Below are 20,727 nucleotides of genomic sequence, written 5' to 3'. Positions count from 1 at the left end.
GAGGTTTAGAACAGCGCGATACGGAGATCCGCTATCGTAATTCGTTTCCGCGGAGGCTAAGCTATGTCTGTTTAATAGCGGGTGTGTGCCCCTTGAAGACGACGATGTGAAATTCACAGCGCAAGAGTGTGTTTGCAGTTTAACATGTGCCCCGCCCCGGTGGCTCAGTGGTTAGGGCGCCCGACTACTGATCCGGAGTTCCCGGGTTCGAACCCGACCGCGGCGGCCGCGTTTTTATGGAGGAAAAACGCTAAGGCGCCCGTGTGCAGTGCGATGTCAGTGCACGTTAAAGATCCCCAGGTGGTCGAAATTATTCCGGAGCCCTCCACTACGGCACCTCTTCTTCCTTTATTATTTCACTCCCTCCTTTATCCCTTACCTACGGCGCGGTTCAGGTGTCCAACGATATGAGACAGATACTGCGCCATTTCCTTTCCACCAAAAACCAATTATTATTATTATTCGCATTTGGCGGCCGTCGCTTCATGGGGACGCGTGGAATTCACCACATTTTCACAGAAGCCATACTGAATTCCACGGTAAACCGGTCTACGCACCTGCATAAACGGCAGCCTGGAGGCAATCAAAAGTTCCCGCACGCTGTTCACCGGCGTCAAAGGGAGGGGTTGCGGTTCATGCACCTACCTGTGAGAAGTGGAATTGTTTCCGCTCTGTGCAAAGTGGCTGCTGCGGCGCTTCATTATTGGCTACCGAGGCAGTTGGGGTACAGGTCACGTGATAGCGGGTGAGCACGCGTCACACCCGACGTAGATGAAGGTAGCGCGAGGCGTGTGCATGCGTCATACACATAAAACGATGGTGAACAATAAAGAGTTTATTGATCAGCTGTGGCTGCGCGTCGCTGTCTCGTGCGCTTTGGTCTGCCTTGATCTAGTGTGTGTACTCTACAATCGCCATTGGCCCAGAAAACCTTTCACGAACGTTCTAAAATGAATGCTTTGAAGAACTGAAAACAACGATACCTCAGCTTTCATCGTTTTCTGTTAGAAATACGGTTGCTGAGAACAAAACACAATAAGAAAAATGTGTACCAGCTAACCAGTTGTTTTCTGTTTCATAATTTTTTTATACATCCGTCAGTACGTTTGCACACTTCAAATAGACATCCTGTTGATTTAAGGATTACGGTAAGTTCGAAATCACCACTCACTGGCGAGTACTTTTGCTCTCCAGAATCTGTGTTTGAAGGGGCCTTATTCTGAACGATACACTGCAATCAGTGTGTCGACGTCTTAGAGCATTCACTTAAATTTTCCTTCAAAAAAATTTCCTTGCTCCGTGCATTGAAATTTGCACTTCTGTTTAGAAGATAAATCGAAAACAAAAGAAGGTTACGGCGGCCGCCTCAAAGAAGGTGTACACGGACGAAGAAATACACAGCACTACGCCAAGCTACAGAACAGCACTGGTCTCTTATGCAGGCTGCACGCTGCGATGTTCTGCACTGCGCGTTCTAAATGTTCTCAAACAACGAAATTCCCGACCACTTGTTTGCCCAGAGACAGACCAAACTCTTCGCCTCAATTGTATTCAAAGTGCGCTCGTTTCCTGTTTATACAGACATGAATAATCGAACTGCCGTACTTCGAACAGCAGTTGAACAGACACGGGCACTCACAAAAACTGCTAAAACTGAACAAACTATTCGCGACGTGTATGCGCCCCCAATCTCATAAATAAAATAATACTGTCAGGAGACTCCCTGAGTTCATTCGTAAGATCGTGGTGCGCGTGCGTTGTCACGTCATCAGGCACACGCGTCTAAAATCTGTACTGGCCAAAAAAGCTGCCCTTCTCCCCTCGAACGACGATGTGAGGCGCGCTCTTTTTACGCGAAGCAGGGGAATCCTGGGAGGTCCACTGACGGAGGTAGTTCCTCTCGACGATTCTGGCCTGTCTGACAGCCGGTGTGTCGGTTGGTGCGGCGAAGCGCAGGTCGACGTGGTGAGCAGCCCCAGGTATTGTGATCAGTACTACGTCATCGGTTGGAGGCTCCTGGATGCCCACTGCAGACCAAGGGTCCAATTCTCCATTGCTGAGAGCGTGAGAAAGAAATAGTATTTAGTGAAAGCCAGCCTAAACTTCCACCTCTGCCCTTGCAAAAATTTCTTTAGACAGTGTATAGACCATCCATAGACTCTCTATAAAATCTATAGACTTTATATAGACGAATTCCCTAGATTAGTCTATAGGCAATACAAATTCTGTAAACGGCCTACAGACAATCGATAGATTTTTGTCCGTACATTTTTAGTAGGCTTTATTTATAGACAGCCTATAGACATTGAATAGACAAATGGAAATATCTGTAGCAAAGCAATAGAGTCTGTAGCGCCCTCTCTTGGGTGGCGCATGAAACCCGGATAGCGCGCGCCACCCGGCGAAGAAAATAAAGACGGAACCTGGCCGCGGCTCGCAGTTCTTTTCTGGTGTCGGTTCGCAGCAGCGGTCGTCTTCCTTCGCTCCGGAGGCGTTAAGCCTACAAGTTTATGGAAGACTACAGATAGTATATGCAGCGTTTTTTAAGGGATGGTCTTTCCAGTCTCTAAATCATTCAGCAGTGTACGATTTTCCTTGTTGCTGTTGTTCTACTACTATTTTTGTTGTATTTAGTCAAGATTTGTGTGACTAGTTTGCCATATTAAATTATTTCTTTTCCGGAGTCGAGCCTTGCTTTTTTTGGTTTTTGTTTTTTGAATGCGTGCTGTTCAGGTTATTCCCTCAGTAATGCATGTTGTTCAATGCGCATTTCAGATAAATAAGTTAATTAATAAGAAATATTCAAGGAAGAGAAAATGAGATAATGAGGAGACAGATGATGAGGATGTATGCGATGGTGACGCAACAAATATGCAAAAACAAGTTATTGCACCAGGTGGCTTAGATGACATTTGTTCCCGAATACCAGTTGTAAGCTGCCTCCTGTGCAGAACTGTTCTTTCCTACTTGTCGTCACGATACGCAACTTTTTTCAGAGGCTGCACTGTGAAACACTCGTTCTCAGGCGGCGAACAATGGCCCTTATCACCTCTCCGACGCACACTGATTGTCCAGGCCTGTGCGGTTATCCGTAGCCCTTGTCACTCGCTGCTTAAAGTGTACATGCATTCAAGTGTATGCAGTGCGTTTCATTGTCTTTCGCAGGCAACACTACTCACAGCCGCCAAGGTACAGGTACTGCTGAGTGAAAGTCTATGGGATGATGGGAAGGCATTTCAGCTGCGTTGACGCTAGTCTATGTCATTCCCTCTATTAGCTATGCTTGAGAGAAAAGTCAAATTGTACAATGTGTGCGCACACACACGTCGCGGCGCGAAACCTTAGAAAATTTTGAATGCCGCTCAGAATTAGCTAAAAAAAGCTGAACAAAAGACAAAGTAACGGGCGACAGTGGCATAAGCGAAGGCCTGTTCTCAGGTAAAGGCCTGAAGTCTGAAGGTCTACCAGGCTTGCCATCTGATCGACTTGAGATTCCCTCGTCAAAAACAATAGCGAACGCGTTATCTACCATTGCTGGCTAAATATTATAGCGAAGGAACAGTTTATAGAGTCCCCGTTTCAAGAAACAAAATAAAACGGCCTACAGATCGGTGCAGAGCCGAAGTCTAAACAAGCTTCACAAAGGGTTGACAAACTCCCAACTTTCTTAACTTTTCGTTTTACATTTTTATAGGCGCCGTCGGGCGTGGTTGCTATTAATAGGTGGCGCTTACGTCGGTGAGTTTCCTAATAACTACCAACAGAAGGTGGCCGAATTTATATGGCGATTTTTGCAGCCTGCTTTACAGAGGAATATAGATGCTTAAAGAACTCCAAATTCTCTAAAGCGTAAGGCCACTGGGTGCTCCTTTTCTTAGTCATCCCTTTCAACATAAGTCATTATAAGCCCTACCTGAAGATGATGTTGGTCGCTGTGCTGAACTTGCTGCCACCGAACATCATGACCGTCCTGTAAAAATCTGGCGTGATTCCGAACTTCTTCTGGCACCTCTCTCGTTCAGCCGTCGCGTTCCACGTGTAAGGGTAGAACATGTCGCTCACCCCGTTCGCGCAAAACGGCTGAGCCAGCTCGTTGCATTTCTGTAGCAAGCAAAAGATTGACGAAGTGAGTGTACGGTTCTGCATCACCCAATTTCACACTGGAGTCATTTTCTTGCGGCCGGAAAGTGAAGCACGTACGTTGCACTTCAATAGTGGCTGTTGCTTACGAGCAATGGAAACCGCTTGGTGACTTGCGGATACACGATTGCTTATTAATCAGAATATTCTGCTAGAAACACACGAGCCAGTCATGAAACGAGCTTACTTGAGAGAATCTTCAAGAAGTGGTTCTAATCTTTTGCTGCATTTTTTGCGGAAGATGACCTATGCTGTAGTTATGGTGTATGATTTATGGTGTTTAACGTCTTAAAGCGACGCTAGTGACAATGAGGGACGCGATAATCGAGCGCTTCGGATAATTTTCTCCCCCTGGGGTTCTTTAACGTGCACTGACATCGCACAGTACACGGGCCTCTCGAAATGCGACCGCCGCGGCCGTAATCGAACCCGCGCCTTTGGGGTCAGCAGCCGAGTGCCATAACCACTGAGCCATGCTGTAACCATTGTTGCAACCGCTGAGCTTATGTTGTAATGAGAAACGCATTGTTGATGACGCCACGCAAACCACTTCGTAAAATGTCATGTTAGTGCCACTTTGTTGCACTCTAAAATCAGGCCGATCAAGGAAGCGACTTTTTCAGAACATAATCAAGGTAGCATCCTATCTCCTCATGTGGTCATGCGATCATTAACACGGAATGATTTCCAACGCACTGAGAAGGGAAATAAATTTGCCAGTCGGTGCATCAACAGAATAGAAATCGCAGCAAAAAAAAAATAAACTGATGTAAAAGCTTTCTGCTTCAAATGTTTGGGCTGTTTGTAACAGAGATTATAGCTAAAGGTGTGAAAAAGAGGACACCAGTGTATTCCACGGTCAAGTACCTTGCCAGCTGACTCCTACTTTTCAGCATACCGAATAATGAAAGCGCAGCCAAGGCCGAAAAACTACAGTAGACAGTCAAGTGCTCCGAAATAGAGGTTACACATAAAACAGCCCAAAGTTGAAGAAATATTGTTGAAGAAGAAGTTGAAGAAGTTGTCTGCTGGACCACTTGGTGTAATAGCCACCGCATTTTGATGGGGAACCTGCGCTGCCAAGGTGGCACTGCAATTGTTCCATTCGGTGACTCAAAACTGCTCTTGTCAGACGCTTAGGCCGCTGCAAACGCGAGAACACATTCCACGCGATTAGATACCCGCGTTTGGCAGACAGCATTCATTGCCTATAGCTTCTCGGCGTAGCCCAGATAGCTGACGCACGACACGTTCGCCTTCGACAGAGCGCGGAGGCTCACACCAATAAGCGCCTGAAGATGGCGCGGAAAAGTACTGAGAGTACTGCCCAAAACTGATTGCTCCTCTCGCTAGGCAGTGTGTTATGGCGCTGCAATCGGCACCGCAAACTTCAGCGCAAGTTCCCCATAGCCCGGGTTGTCTTCATCTGTGCTTTCAAAATTAGGTTTGCTGTACCTACTAGCCCAACAGACAACTTTGTTCAGCCTACGTTTTAAATATCTTTATTGATATTGATTTGCCTCTTCTCTTCGTTCCTGTTATTTACTGCGTATCCTTTCAGTTGAACGAAGAAGGACCACGCTAACAGTGGAGGCTTTCGTCCGTCTACGACTAGGGTTTCACAGCAAAATGTGCGAAAAGCAACGAAAACCGCACAAAATTGCACTTAACTATTTTAGTATAAACAAGCGCTCTGTATGAACAATGACCGTTAAAACAAGAACACTGAATACCATCAAGATGGCCTTTGAAATCCTCAGCAATACTTACTAAAAACTGGTAGCTGTCGAGACCCCTCTCGTAGAGGAAGACGTCGAGACATCGTCGCGTGCCATTTATTGTGAGATATGCCCCCATTGCATCGGCAGCAGCGTCTACCAGACCCAGCTTAGTTTCTGGAGCATTGATAAAGTGCTTGCAAACCTCCTACAACCAGTAAGAAAACAGTAAAGGGAAATAATTAATTGGCTATAAGTAAGCTGTCATTGTTCTTAGACTGCAGCATGGAGTGCAAATTTGGGAGGTACTGCTTGATCTAGGCTTAGAAAGAACGCATGATTTTCATTCAGTAGGACCCCCCCCCCCCCCCCCAGCTGAATCTTTTAATCTATTCACTCGCAAAGAATACCCATTATTGCTCTTTAACGTGTACTTAGGAAATGTTATTAGGCTGGGCATTATGTCAAATTTCAATGCAAATTAGTCCTAGAATACTAATGAAGCGTTGTTTCTTAGTGGGAACAATAGTTACATGGCAGTAGTCATACGTGAAAGTTCACGTCAGCAATCTGTTATAGAGGGCTAGTTGGTCCTTCGCAATGACATTGGGGTGAGCTAATTTCGGAACAGACAACTCAAAAGATACACCACGAGACACTGCGCTCGGTGACACGTGGCCTCCGCTTTGTGTTGTCTGTTGCGAAGTTATCGCACCCTTATTTCAGTGTGCAAATAGTCTGTACATTTGAATACAAAACTACGTCTAGGAAGCAGGGGCATCGTACGGGAAGATAGGAAACGAGTTTTCTTGCCGCTCTAGGTGCCAGTCTCCATCAAAATATAGCGGACCACTTATAACCGGCCAACCGAGCAGTATTTCCTTGTCAACCTCCCGGCATTTCATGTGTTATCTCTCTCTATAACCGGCCATTGTTTCCCCTTCACTTCAATAATCCAATCTCCCCCTCACGCCGTCCCTCTTGCCTACTTTCCTGAGCACCCGACGCATCATCTCTACACTAATAAAATATTTCTGGCAATGCGTACTGTACGAAGGCTCCGGGCCATCTGTCAAGGCTGAAGCCTTGTGCTCATTAAGGACATAGTTTTACGTACTAGATAGATAGATAGACATTTCATTTTAAGTGTGCCTCAACAGCCAACGTGCCTAAACGACAGCACACTAAGTCATTACAAACACCATGACGCGATCAGACATAATACAGAAAATTGTCACAAATTCAATAATAACAACAACAACAACAAAAATAATAACAACAATAATAATAATAAATGAAAACAAGCATAATTAAATAAAGAATGAAAGCAACAAATTGGGCAAATATACTTGTGTCAGGAAAAGTTGAATTATGTGTTATTTGCAAACGAGTCATTGGTGAAATAGCATGCATGTGAGGATAAAATGTATCACGGCATTTGGTGGTTTTCACCTGAGGCACACGAAATAAAAGTGGCATCAATAACTGACGCACGTTCGCAACTTCGATGGTCATGAATATCACAACCATTAATATCTTACTCAGCTTTTTTTTCATTATTGCTTAGGCTTAGACTGCAAGAAAACAAACATAACCGTAGCGAAGCAGATGTGTCGTTCTCTCGTGTGTACCATCTAGTTTGCACTGTTTTTTTCATTAAAATCTCCACTGAATACTGTTTCAGTCGCAGCAAATTGAGTTTGAGCACCCTTTGCAAACGCGATTTGTGACTCCTGTTTTTATTATTGTTAGAAAAAAGTACCCCTTTTTCCCCTGCTTTAATGCCAGAAACAAGCGATGCAGGCAGGAAAAAAAGAATAACCATAACGTCCCTAATCTTCTTCATGTGTCCAACAGCGAAATGTCTGCAATTCCTTCAAGCAGCGCTCACCTTGACAGGGCTTGGCGGAAGGGCACCCACCAGCTCCGATGCGTCGGCGTAGTTTGACATCGCAATCACGCCGTAGGTGTCCCTCAGCATGTCCCTCAAGAGGGTGTAGTTGCTAGGATGCAGCGGCTGGCACATGTTAAACTTCCGCTGCAGGTACGCTGATCCCGTCACTGAAAAAGAGTCCGTAATAATTAATGATAGTCAGGTTCCACAAATCAACGCAAGAACCCCTGAAGAGTATATGAAGAAATACGCAGGGAATAAAAAATAGGTCACTGCCTCTCCTCGACAACAGCCGGAATGGTTGTAATCCTGAAAACGCAAAAGCTAATTCATGGGAGCTTTTAATGGCATACGGCGGCTACTATAGCTGATGAACTCTTGTTGCTGCTAAAATATATTTATTATTTGCATCAGTGCGGTGAACCCTATCGATTGTCGTTATCTGCGATGAAAAGGGTAAGAATAATAAATGAGGTCATGGAATGAAGGGCGGTTCAGGGCAACGGCGACAGACCCCACTTAGAAGAGAGATGAATAAAAGATTTACAGGAGATGAGCGCTAAAAGCCAACTGCATTAATATTTAGACACTCCAAATATATTTATTTATTATCTATAACTAAAGAATACTTCTCGTTGGAGTTCTTGGGTGACCGTAGCTGGCAGGAATGCTTGCGCAGGCGAGACAGACTCAGAAAAATGATCAAGCAAAAAAAGAAGATTGTCATGTTGCTTCATCTTCGTCTATCCTGTTTGCTCTAGATACTTTCTGTGTCACCATGCAGGGCTTCATTACTTAAGCAGGAAGGGAGAAAGAGTAAGTTAATGGTTTGCTAGGTAACCCCTGGGGGCGGGGTGTGGGGGGTGGGGGGGGCTGTACGTAAGGTGGAAAGTTGAGGTTACGAAGTTTCATGGGAAAGGGTGTATGGCGGCTGGCGCAACGCAGGGGTGGGGGCAAAATGACGATCATTGGTGCAGGTGAAGTACGTTTCGCACTTCATGCAGAATAAAATCCACGCTTCCAACTGATGCGACATTCCCTTCAGAGTGCATCTCACCCAAGTTTAACGGGGCTGCCCACATTTTTATTCGTTATGTGACAATACCAAAGCACGAGCTCACTGTGGGTGCTTCCAAACACGGGCAGAAAACTCGAGCTACCGCTGCTTTCTGTTTTGAAACATGCAGTTGATCTTTTGTCAGCTCAATGTGAATGGGAAACTCGAAAATGTGCCCGAGCGTCATTCATTAATTACCTCTCTTCTATGGTTGCTGATTTATTCCATCACACAGTCGCACACTATAGGACTTTCACATGTTCACAGCATTCCAGCAGTCATCACGGTGACACTGACTCATATCTTGTATATAAATCCGCGCACCTGTGGAAGCCAGTCTCTCCATGACCACCCACGAGCGTCTGATGGCCCTAGCGCATAGCTCGGATTCGCTCCGGTAGGCCTTGGTAACTGCTTCGTTGTAAGTCGAACACGGCGCGAGGCCTGGCGGCATGTTGAACGGGCCGCCGGAGGCGAGCGCTCTGAAAAAAAAAAAAAAAAGCGGCAGACCAGCAGATTTTTTTACGTCCTCTCCTGCAATAACGACAGCTGCACTTTTCCCTTCGCCAGTGACCGCGTAACTAGCATGACCACTGAGGACACGTTCTTCACAGTTCACACAGCTTTGCACGGCCACTAGTATAGCATTTTTACTTGCGTAGCAGTTTTTAACTGCTGAGTATACTACGAGCCGATGCCGTTTAACCCGGTAACGTTTACGTACAGCTGTCATTTTAAAGATTTTCAGAGTTTCATCCTTCTCGTGGCTGGAAAAGAGACAATGAAAGGTGAATGCCTAATCTTTCACAAGCCCTATCGGAAAAATTTACCTTCTTGAGCACGTCACTTAGCTAGGGATAAAAATTTCGCTTATCTTGATTCTAGTTCACTTTAAACGTGAACTCTGTGTACGTATTCAAGTCGTTCAACTAGCACCCGCCTTCTACTAAGAACTCACGAATGCGGGAGCCACGTTGGATGTTGCTGAGAGGGCGGCAGAATTATGGGCTCAAGTACTCGAGAGTCCCAGGATAAACCTATTTCGGAAGTAGATGACGATTATCTGCCACGACATTCTTATAAACGAGAAAGTATTTTCATGCATTTCCTCTTTCTCTCTGTAAGCAGGAAGACTAGCAATTTTCACTCACGCGTCCACGATGTGCGGGTACTTGAGGCGCATCCATGCGGCGAGCAGGCCTCCATACGAACCCCCGAATGCCACCACGGGACTCCTTTCGGCACCAGGAAGGGTGTACTTCAGGTGTAACAGGAGATCCGCGTAGTCCGCCAAGGCCTGGTCGCTGGTCAGGTAGCCCAGATTTTGGGGGCTCTGCAGACATGTGAGTGAGTGAGTGAGTGAGTGAGTGAGTGAGTGAGTGAGTGAGTGAGTGAGTGAGTGAGTGAGTGAGTGAGTGAGTGAGTGAGTGAGTGAGTGAGTGAGTGAGTGAGTGAGTGAGTGAGTGAGTGAGTGAGTGAGTGAGTGAGTGAGTGAGTGAGTGAGTGAGTGAGTGAGTGAGTGAGTGAGTGAGTGAGTGAGTGAGTGAGTGAGTGAGTGAGTGAGTGAGTGAGTGAGTGAGTGAGTGAGTGAGTGAGTGAGTGAGCGAGCGAGCGAGCGAGCGAGCATGCAGGCAAGGCGGGGAGTGAGTGAAACAGTTAAATTTTTATAGTGAAGCTATGCAACTGTTCACACGGTGAAGTCGAAACGCAAAGTGCAGTTGAATTACCAGGCCAAGGGTGTGCTTATTTCTCACCAGACACTTGGCGAGTGTAGCAGATAGTTATGCTCATTGCAGACAGCACCCACAACGAATATATTAAGGCGATGCGTAGTTGCGTTGCGCACACGTACTCACCACGAAAGACTCCTTTCCGAAAGGAAGGGACTGGCCAAAAAATCTGTGCTCCGCAAAGATGATGAGTGCCCCAAACTCGGGAGCCCACTCCCACAAGGCGCCCTGCAAGAAAGTAATCATCATCAGCCGAACTATGTCCAAAAAAAGCCTCTCGCAAATCCCTCCGATTAACCCTCTCCTGTGGCCATCTTATCACAGCAAACTTCCTCATATTTTTCCGTACACCTGACTTTCTGACACCCCCTGATAAGCTTGCCCTCTCTTGGAATGCACTCCATAAAGATAAAGGACCGTCTATCATCTTGCTTTCGCATTACATGTTCTGCCCCTGTCCGTTTCTTCTTCTTGATTTCTACTAGGGTATCAATAACTGGTCTACTCTGCTCTCTTACTCACTGTTAACGTTCCACCTAACAATTTCCTTTCCATTGCTTTCTGCAACGTCCTCAATTTAGGTTCGACCCTTTTCGATAGCCTCCGCGTTTCTGCCCCATATATGTGAGTATCGATAAAATGCAGCTCCTATATGCTTTCCATTTCAGGCATCTTGGTAAACCGCTATTCATCAACAGAGAGTACCCGCCAGATGCACTTCCCTTCATCCGTACTCTCATAGTTATTTCCCTTCTGTACGGTCACCACCTGCCCTAAGTTGATGTATTCCCCGACCACTTCCATTGATTCAGTGCCTATCGCAAACTGTCATGGCCTGCTGAGATTGTCCACATTACTTAAGATTTCCTCATATTAATTTTTAAGCCTACTATCCTGCTTTGTCTGTGTGTTCTGTACCATGTTCTGAAATTCTATCACGAGTTTTTGGCAAGGAAATGTCATCAGCGAATTGCTTCGCTGAGCAAACGCAAAAGACCGATTGGATTTAAATATTTCGAAAACTTCAAACGCTGCTTCAGTTATGACAAGCACCGAGGCCCACACTGAAGCTGGATGCAGCTCAAGAACAAAGCTGCAAGGGTGTACAATATTCTTGATGAAAAAATTTGAAGGTTAGAAAATTGTAAGATAGTGTTAGGGAAAGACTGAACGTTATGGTCCATTCCTCCAATGTAGCAGAATATTTCTTTTCAAGTTTTCTCACCGCTCGCATAGTGCAGTTAAGACTGTCGTATAAAACCAATGGGGAAGGTTTTTTACGATAGCAAAAACGTTAATTGAACAAAATGCCAGCTTTCCGACGGGAGATCTACGGGTTTATTGATTGTTATAGTGAAATTTTACAATATATAAATTACGTCCATTAACTCTTTCCCGTTCAAACATGTTTTTATGCAGAATTGTTGGGTATGTGTCCCTCAAGGGAGGCCCTCTAATCAAGGGCGTCGACCGGTTGTCATGACTTTGTGTCCAAGCGCCTTGCACCTGCTACCGTGGTGTCGAAAAGGCTGACACGACGTCATGACAATATTCACCCTAAGTGGCCTGAGTCAATGATGTCCTAAGTCATCGTTTAGAGATCATCACTTGAGGGGCATTGCCGCTTTGTACTTGGAGCTGGATCCGCCCATAGCACTGCCTTCGATATTTACCGCAAAGTGTCCTACTACGCTGTCTAAAAGCTCAACAGAAAAGTTTCTGTCGTCGCAACAGATTTTCTGTAACGTTTTTTCACCAGAAACTTGTAGTAATCACATAAACGTTTATAGTAACAACTGAATTTTATGTAGCTACAGCAGAAGAGTCGCAGCACAACACTATAGAAAAAACTGCAGTAATAGAGAAAAATTCAACATAACAAAGAAAAATTTTCTCATTACGCAAGAATTACAGACTGTTCTATTTTTGACATGGTTCAGTCGTTTCCTTCTACTGGGTTTATTTGTTCCCTTCGCAGTTTCTGGCTTGGCTTTTGCCTCATTCTATACGTTTGCTAGAGAAGGCTCCACTGCGCATGCGTCACAGATCACTATTGCTTTTCGTTGGCGGCAGAATTATGGGCTCAAGTATTTCTAACACACGCGCGCCTACTATAAAACCTAATCAGGGTGTTCTTAATAAAAATTATAGATTAATATTCTTCTATGAGCCGGCGATGCCATGATTCTCTGTGTGCTTCTCTCGGAGAATCATATTTGGAAGCGCTGCAGATGAGAAATGATTTTCTAAACCACAACAGTGAAACGAAATGCGCCAGTCAAGGAGATTCACCATTTAGAGTCTCGCGCTGTAAGTTTAACCTTCCTCCAAGGTTTCGCATAGCGATTTCCTCACGCTAGGCATATATATTTAGGACAATACGTAGTTAGGACTGACAAGAGTAAGACACTCACCGCACTCTCTGCGAAGGCTTCTATGCGGTTTTCATTTCCAGTGTAGATAAAAATGGGCCCGCCGTCACGGTCCCAGTACTTGTCGCACATTAGGTAGCGCAACTCAAAGCTGTGGTTGCTGTGGAAGGCAAAGTGGTCCACCTGAAATATTCGACAGCGACGTTACGTCCTAACTGTAGAACAGAACAACGTTTGTGATTCCGCCTGAAAACTCAAGTGCCTCATTGAGCCTGATCAGTAATGTGTTTATATTTGGTTGTCATGCCCTCGAACGACAAACAGTTTGAGAGAAACTAGATGTGTAATTTCTTTCTCACAAGAAACTTGTCAGGGTCCTGACGTCGTTAAAGACACATTAAAAGCGACGTATTGTTGCCGGCACTAATGGCCGACAACAATGTAATATGATCCGATGACCGCCAACAAGCGATGTGATAGCACACAACGGTATGTAGTCGGATCCAACTCAAGAAGAAAGCAGCGGACGGCCTTCAAAGGAGGCCCTCCAGTCAATAGCGTCATCTGATTTTCATAACGCCGCGGTTAATCCGATTAAGCGATGGTTATTCCCATTCATTTGCCACCCCATGCAATTTGACCCTAGCAGGTGCGAAAGGATCTCTGGAGAGCTAGAGGCGAAGAATCGGTCGGCGCCATTGGCTGGAGGAGCACCTTTGAGGGGCATCTGTGGCTTTCTTCTTGAGCTGTATCCGACTACAATCAATAGTCCTTCTAGAATAATAGGATTTGCTTGCGGTGAAAATTTGATGTAATATAATTTGATAAACTAACACGTTTCTTGCCTTTATAAAACAAAACCGTGTCTTGGTGAGTTCTGATTTTTTCTACCATATCAGTCTATGATTGTAAGGCCTAATTTGTTTGCTGTATTCGGCATACCTCCGTTATTTATATTCTGATTAGAACATTGTTGTCCGGATAAACAATTTTACTTTCGTTCCCACATTCCTTTCATCCACCTGCTCCTATATTTTGATAAAAATTAAAAGTAACATTAGAGTTAAAATTCCTCGCTGTTTTTTTTTGTATTTCCTCGCTATTCGTACCCCATTCGTTCATACATATGTTCTAGTCGTTTGTTTAGTTCACCCTGCTTTTAGTACTTTCAGAAGGACAGAAACGCATTGTTCTTATAATGCCAACCATTGCACGCGTAAAAGTGGGTGAAAATTCGGTCATGTCCAGCGAAAGCATAGGGAGTTCGTATTTGTAGTCTTGGTCAAAAGTAAAGAGACTAAAAAGTTAGCTTTTAAGCCGTGCAATGGTGGTATTGTGATTTCTAAATGTGTAATTCGTAATTAATTAATTATTAATTGTCAATTAACTTTCTGTCTAATTAAAGTCGAATTCCTAAATTTCGAAGAGGTTAGGAAGGCAGTTTGTCTCGCCCTCAATACATTTGGAACACCGGAAGGCAAGCGAGGCACAAAGCGTGACCCGGAAGATAACCCCAGGGGCTTTTTTCTTTATAAAAAGGAACTAAAGTATTTCCTACTATAGAAAAGGAACGAATGCAAGTGAAAATTTATATAAGTGAAACTTCATATAAAGACCAATTCTTTGCTGTGGTGGTCCTCATAACGACGCACGTCATAAGTTCAATAACCAAATGGGCAACTGGTCGCTGCGTTAGTATTATTAGGTTATAGCGTGTTTCTTTTTCCTCTGTGCACATTATGAAAAAGGAGCATATGCAAGTGAAACTTTATATTCAGTGAAACTTTAAACATTACATTAAGAAAAATTCATGGCTGCGCTGGACCTCATAATGTAAATACAGAAAAAAATAATGCATAAAACAAAATCTCACCTTTGTACGGATCCAGTGCTCTTTGTAAGACACCTCTTTTGCACCGGCAAATAGTATGCAAGTCCCAAGCGTAATCACGAGCGACACTTGGAGAATGCCCATTGTGACCGTAGGGACCGGTACGTTGGCACTGCGGTGTCGGGTTCGTGTTCACCCCGACGGCACCGCACTCTTTATTGCCCTTCCGTCACAGGCACCCCGACCCCTTCGGCCCCGCTATCGGCGGGTTGCGGAACAACCAGGCAGATATGCCGCGTCCAGGTGTATTGACGTTCACTCTTAGGACACAAGCACGATTGCGACGCGTAACGCCGGTCAAGGGTCGACCCGGTCGGTTATTCTTCCTGCTTCTTCCTAAGATTCATCGTGTGAACCGTCTTATCGCGTTCACGGGCTCGTGTGGGTGGAGCTTATCACAAAGCTTCATTTCCTATTGATCTGTTTACCTCTATTGTTGATCAGGGGGGTGCGCAACCTGAGATAAGAGAGGGATGCTACGAAACACCAGGGACGAGGTATTGCGAGGGGCGCTTGTTTTTTCGCTTTTTTTTTTGGTAGGCCTGACATTTGTACGAAGTTGTCGAGAGTGCTTCCCGATGATGCAAGAGAAATTCGTCGTACGTTGAGGGTCTTTCTTGCGTGTCATAGCACGGGATTTTCACGTGCACATAGCTAGTTTGCGCGACCTGGCTCAAGAAATTGTTTGTGGGACAGTCACATGCTACTAACAAACAACACTTAAGACAATAAAATGGTTTTTCTCACCAAGCATCAACTGGTGTCACGCTCAGTGTTGTAATAGTAAAACTTTCTTTTACTGGCTCTAGTTGGAGGAGTAATTGTAGTAGTATTGGTAGCAGTAACAATTACGGTAGCAGACACGGCAGTATTAGTAGTGGTTGTAGCAGCAACATGGACAGAAGCAATATCTATAGTGGTAGAGGCAACAATGGTGCTAGTAGTTTGTAGCCTCTTTGCTATTAAAGATTGTAGTAGAGGGGAGGGGGTAAGTAGTAGTGGCAGTGGTAGTAGTAGTAGTAGTAGTAGCAGTAGTAGTAGTAGTAGTAGTAGTAGTAGTGGTGGTGGTGGTAGTAGTAGTAGTAGTGATGGTGGTAGTAGTGGTAGTAGTAGTAGTAGCAGCAGTAGTAACAGTAGTAGTAGCAGCAGTAGTAGCAGCAGTAGTAGCAGTAACGTGTGTCGCTTTAGGACGTTAACCTGCATAAACCAAACCAAACCACGAAGGGTCGCATCACCCGAATAGCATCAATCTTTTGCCGTTATCAGCAGCATATTGATCTTAATACCTACACGCGTTATCATCAGTTAATGTAGTGTGATCTTCTCGCAGTTTAATTCCCTTTGCATTTATAGTTCGTCGCTTTGAGATTCACTGGTGTACTGAGCAAATTTCTCACTCATAACGACGTTGTGTATATCTATCCTAGGTTGCGTCCAAAGGTGGCGATCAAATTAAGCTTTTTCCAGTAAAAAAGGACAGAACTATGCTCACAGTATGAAAAAATGTTTTGTCGTTTCGTCCTAGTGACTAATATTTCTGTGGTATTGCAATATTTTTCGGTACTAAAATAGAGTTTCTTGTACTACTTTTCTGTAGTTAAGTGGCTACGACAGAGCACAGCGCAATACGATCGTAAATTTTGTTGTTTCTCAAAAAATTTCTGTTCTTACTGCAAGTTAATGACCGAAATGCTATGAAGAAACCTCCTGTGAAGAAAGGAAATTCTCTGTTATTTTATTCGACTGGATTTTCGCAAATATTTGGTCGCATGACCTTCTTGCCTTCAAGTTGATATTGCAAAGATGAAAAAACTGTATTTGACGTTATAACACAAATTGTTATGAACCTGGAGATTACCTTACGTACATTTTCCTGGGATGGAAGGTTCGGTTCAAAGAGCAGTTTGATGTCAATTGCGATTGGAAATAGCGAACGCAGTCTGCGGCATATGATCTTTTACCGGCGCAATTGTGGCGTACTCGATACGGAATCATGTTGAGAAAAAGTAAAACAAGGACACACAACAACGCTTACTTACGATTAACTTTTTGCAGCTTGAGCGATGAAAACATAAGCAGAGTGGAGCAAGCAGGTACAGAGCAAAAACAAAAATACTTCTTTTCGGCACTTTTTATTATCACTGACATATTTTACCCACTATTCCCAGCTAGTAGAGAGACCAGCCTAATGGCCATACATATCACATTAAAAATCGAATTTTTGTAACCATAAATCCTGCTGGTATATAGCTTTATAGTTTATTTAAGCCACTCTCGGGGACCACAATGAAAGTAGATGCCTAACCTAATATAACAAAACGTTAATTCGAAAATGTTGATCATGGAATTTCAGTTGCGAATTTTCATTCTTGGAGAAAAAAAAATGCATCGTAAAACTTAAAATCCGCCATTAAGTCGGTCTAGGGATTCTCAACGTGAGCTTATGAAGCACCACTAAGCTTGCTTCCAGCAGACTTTATGTATTGAAAAAAAAAACAGCTTTTAGCTCATGCGCACACGAGAACACGATTGACGCTAGTGCAATCTATTGCTTTCCAGCTTTTCCGAGGTCTTTACTTTCGACTAGCGTGTTTCGAGATGCTACGCAACCTCGTCCAGCGAGTACGGTCGACCTATCTTTCAGAGCCTGGCCGTTCAAGAGAAGCCCGAAAGTCGCAGGATGTGTACCTCTCTTATCGGTGAGGAGGTTCTCGCTGCAAAACAATTGTAATGCTCTTCTCTTGTCGTTCGTTAGCATGTATTTTTTGCATTTGATTTGGACTTGCACCGAAGAGGGTTCACCAAGCTCTGAGATATCCTGTACGTCTTGTCCCGTGCGGGCAGATTCCGAGCATCCTTTTGTTTGACTGGACTGTGAGTCAACAAGCTAGTTCAAAAGTGGGTAGGCCTCGTGCAATGCTCCGAGCATTGCGTAAAAATCCGGGTTCCGCTAAGTTGTGTACTCTGCTAAAGAGGTATGCACCACTCTAGCTTCGGTTAGACTATTGCAGCGCCACCTTCAGGCAGCGCCATCTGTCGTGACAGGCGAGGACCTTCCTGTTTTTATCCAGAGGCATGTCAGTACGTAGGTTTGAGAGCTGTGACCCTCCTGCTTCGAAAAGACACCAGAGGACGCCGCAAGGACAGTGATCCATGCAACGACGAGCGGCATACATCAGTATCCCAAGCAGCACAGGTAATTGGGTCAATATTGGAAAGGGCTAGTATCAAACTGGTCCTTTACAGGATGCGATACAGCGCGAATAAAGACGGGGACGAAGCGAAAAAAAGACGGGGACGAAGACGAAGCGTCCCCGTCTTTATTCGCGCTGTATCGCATTATGGAAAAATACCAACTAGCCCGATCTGCCACTCTTGCCTTTACAGGAACAGCCTTTGCCAATACATTTCCAATATTTGGCCAATTACCTGTGCTGTTTGGGACAGTTCCTGACAGTACGTTCACTGACCGCGGGAACATAAGGAAACAGACTTCATCTTCGTTTGCTAGTTTGTTTAAAGAATACCGGAGACACTTACGGCTTCGCATCTGGATACCGGCGGAAAGAACGCACATTGCGAACTCCGAGATTTTTCCGGGAGTGGGCTGTAGCAGTTCTAATTTCTTCGTTTCTGGCGTGACAACTTGTTAACATTAACGTTTTATGCTAATCAGAGCACTAATTTTTTAGGCATAAACCGCATCTTGTGTTTCAGCCATGTTAAACCGAAATCACGGTTGCGACTCCCATGGCACAGAAACTTTTTTTCTTTTTAGCCCTTGACGTCCGAAAACGCCGCCAGCTTAGACCTACATCAATATAGCATGAGGGCGCTTGTTCTGTTGAGAAACAAGTCAAAGTCAGTGACTTGAGTGCACAACCTGGAGCCGAACGCATGCGGTCAGTAACAAACTAAATACATGGTTGTTATGAGATTTAAACGCTTAGTGTGACACCCTTTTATCGGTTCGATAATAATAATAATAATAATAATAATAATAATAATAATAATAATAATAATAATAATAATAATAATAATAATAATAATAATAATAATAATGTATTTCTAGGCAAGTGTACATAATAATAGCCAGCCCGCTTAAGCATTGATGCTTGTGAGCGTGGCTGGGCAGTACAGCATGACTGCATCAGGACAAAGCACTGCACAGTAAAAGCATATTGAAAGCACATAAATGTTCAAACAGAAATAAAAACAGATTAAGACTAAGTTGAGCAGGATACTGTTTTTCACTTGTCCACAACGGATAAGGTTCTATTTTACGGGTCAGCACGTTCAGTTTAGCCAGATGTCCATAGTGAATCGGGGAGCCATAGTCTTTACCAGTCGATGGGTTATGCTGAAACTCAACCAGCGCCAAGAAAACAATCTCGTACGAAACAAAAAGGAAAAGCCCTGTGATTGCGTATTTTTTACGCCCCTGTGTTTTTCGCAGTAGTTAAGATTTTAGCGCAGGACGTCAACCAGCGCGTTTGCGCCAAGTCCTTGCAGCGTACTTGCGCACGTGTTCGAGAAGAGCGGCTCAAGGCCCTTCTAGGGCGTCCAGCTGGCTCGCTAATGTTGAAAGCAAAACTCGCTACTGAAATTGAACACAGCTCTTTCTTTTGACAAACCAATAGCACTTAAAGGAAATATTCTCTATACCGCACCATTTGTGGCGCTACAATACGAAACGCCATTAATTAGCGCCGCATTTCAGCCACTTCTATTTAAAGCTTGTCAGGCTAGTCTTCGTGATCAGCAAAGCAGTGTGTTCGTTTGCCCAATAACTAAACGCGGGCCACCCTTATCTGAAGCATAAAAAAGAAAAATAATGGGCAGCGACATCAAGTTAGATTATTTCAGGGCAATGCGATCACATTAGAAGATGTTGCCTTTACGAAGAGCGACGTCACTTGTGGTCTGGTGGCGCCACTTTCCTCCAGATAGTAAGAATCATCGAGTCTGGTGACGTCTCCTCCGTTCAGCCAGTGAGCGAATGTCATGACAGACGGCACATTTTTTTCACCGATGAGGCTCCTAATGTTATCGCGGTAAAAATGTCATCAGTAGAGCTTTGTAGGGGGCTAGTTGGTCGTACATACTGATACTGGGGAGCGCTACAATCAAGACAAGGGGACAACATCACATAAGAACACCACGAGACACGAGCGCAAACTTTCAACTGAGTTTATTTTCGACATGGCGCATATTTATACGCATCTAATCATGGGACACACAAACATAAAAGCGTTGCGAGGATAGTTTATATCTCGCATGGTTTAAGTGATTGCTTTGCTATCTTGGCTGGCTCTAACGCTTTTATGTTTGTGTGTCCCATGATTAGATGCGTATAAATATGCGCCATGTCGAAAATAAACTCAGTTGAAAGTTTGCGCTCGTGTCTCGTGGTGTTCTTATGTGGTGTGGTCCCCTTGTCTTGACTGTAGCGCTCCCCAGTCTCAGAAAAGTATCATAAGTTTTTATTTAAGATAAACTTTTACAGCCATTTATTTTCCGGTTGCAATATATGCAAAGGATGTACCTCGAGAAGACAATGAAAGGCGCGATATCTTTATTCAGTAAGAGCTACGAAAACGGCACGTATGATTGTCTTCAACGCTACGTGCTGGCACAGTTGGAATGTCGTCACGTCACAACTTGGCATAAGGAGGGGACGTGCTATCTGGTTGGTACTTCATGGTATAGCCTCCTACTCCCGGATGCACAGGCTCCTTTTTTCGAAATGAGATGAAATAGAAACAATGGGGGCGTTTTCCGATTTGCTTTCTCAGCTTCACTTTACTGTTTCGAGTGCTACTGCGTCACAGCACTACGCTATCGGTTCTTGCTGTGCAGAGGTTAGCCACCAGGCTTGAACACCGCACGTATACGTACTATACATGCTAGATAGAGTGCCGTCAG

At 44.5% G+C, this 20,727-nt stretch overlaps 1 protein-coding gene across 1 annotated transcript; it reads right to left on the bottom strand.

Annotated features, from left to right (window-relative positions):
- Positions 1–820: 820 nt before the first annotated feature.
- Positions 821–15,062, bottom strand: LOC144111248 (lysosomal Pro-X carboxypeptidase-like). Its single transcript, XM_077644469.1, has 9 exons — positions 14,785–15,062; positions 12,954–13,094; positions 10,666–10,767; positions 9,961–10,142; positions 9,134–9,291; positions 7,750–7,919; positions 5,911–6,066; positions 3,914–4,101; positions 821–2,056 (listed from the first exon to the last, which is right to left on the bottom strand). The coding sequence occupies exons 1-9, from the start codon at positions 14,884–14,886 to the stop codon at positions 1,783–1,785; spliced, it is 1,473 nt and encodes a 490-aa protein (XP_077500595.1). The 5' UTR covers positions 14,887–15,062; the 3' UTR covers positions 821–1,782.
- Between the last annotated feature and the right edge of the window lie 5,665 nt (positions 15,063–20,727).

This window comes from Amblyomma americanum, chromosome 11, assembly GCF_052857255.1.
Source record: "Amblyomma americanum isolate KBUSLIRL-KWMA chromosome 11, ASM5285725v1, whole genome shotgun sequence".
NCBI lineage: Eukaryota > Metazoa > Arthropoda > Arachnida > Ixodida > Ixodidae > Amblyomma > Amblyomma americanum.
Note: the sequence above shows the minus strand (reverse complement) of the source record. Positions and strands in the feature narration are given on the sequence as shown.

Bases quoted from the DNA above. Each gene is read 5' to 3' on its own strand.
- LOC144111248 (XM_077644469.1), bottom strand. From the start codon at position 14,886: ATGGGCATTCTCCAAGTGTCGCTCGTGATTACGCTTGGGACTTGCATA. The intron at 9,292-9,960 runs GTGAGTGAAAAT...TTTTTTTTTCAG, and splicing joins TACCCGCACATCGTGGACGC to AGCGCTCGCCTCCGGCGGCC. The intron at 7,920-9,133 runs GTGCGCGGATTT...ACTCTTTTTCAG, and splicing joins GGAGAGACTGGCTTCCACAG to TGACGGGATCAGCGTACCTG.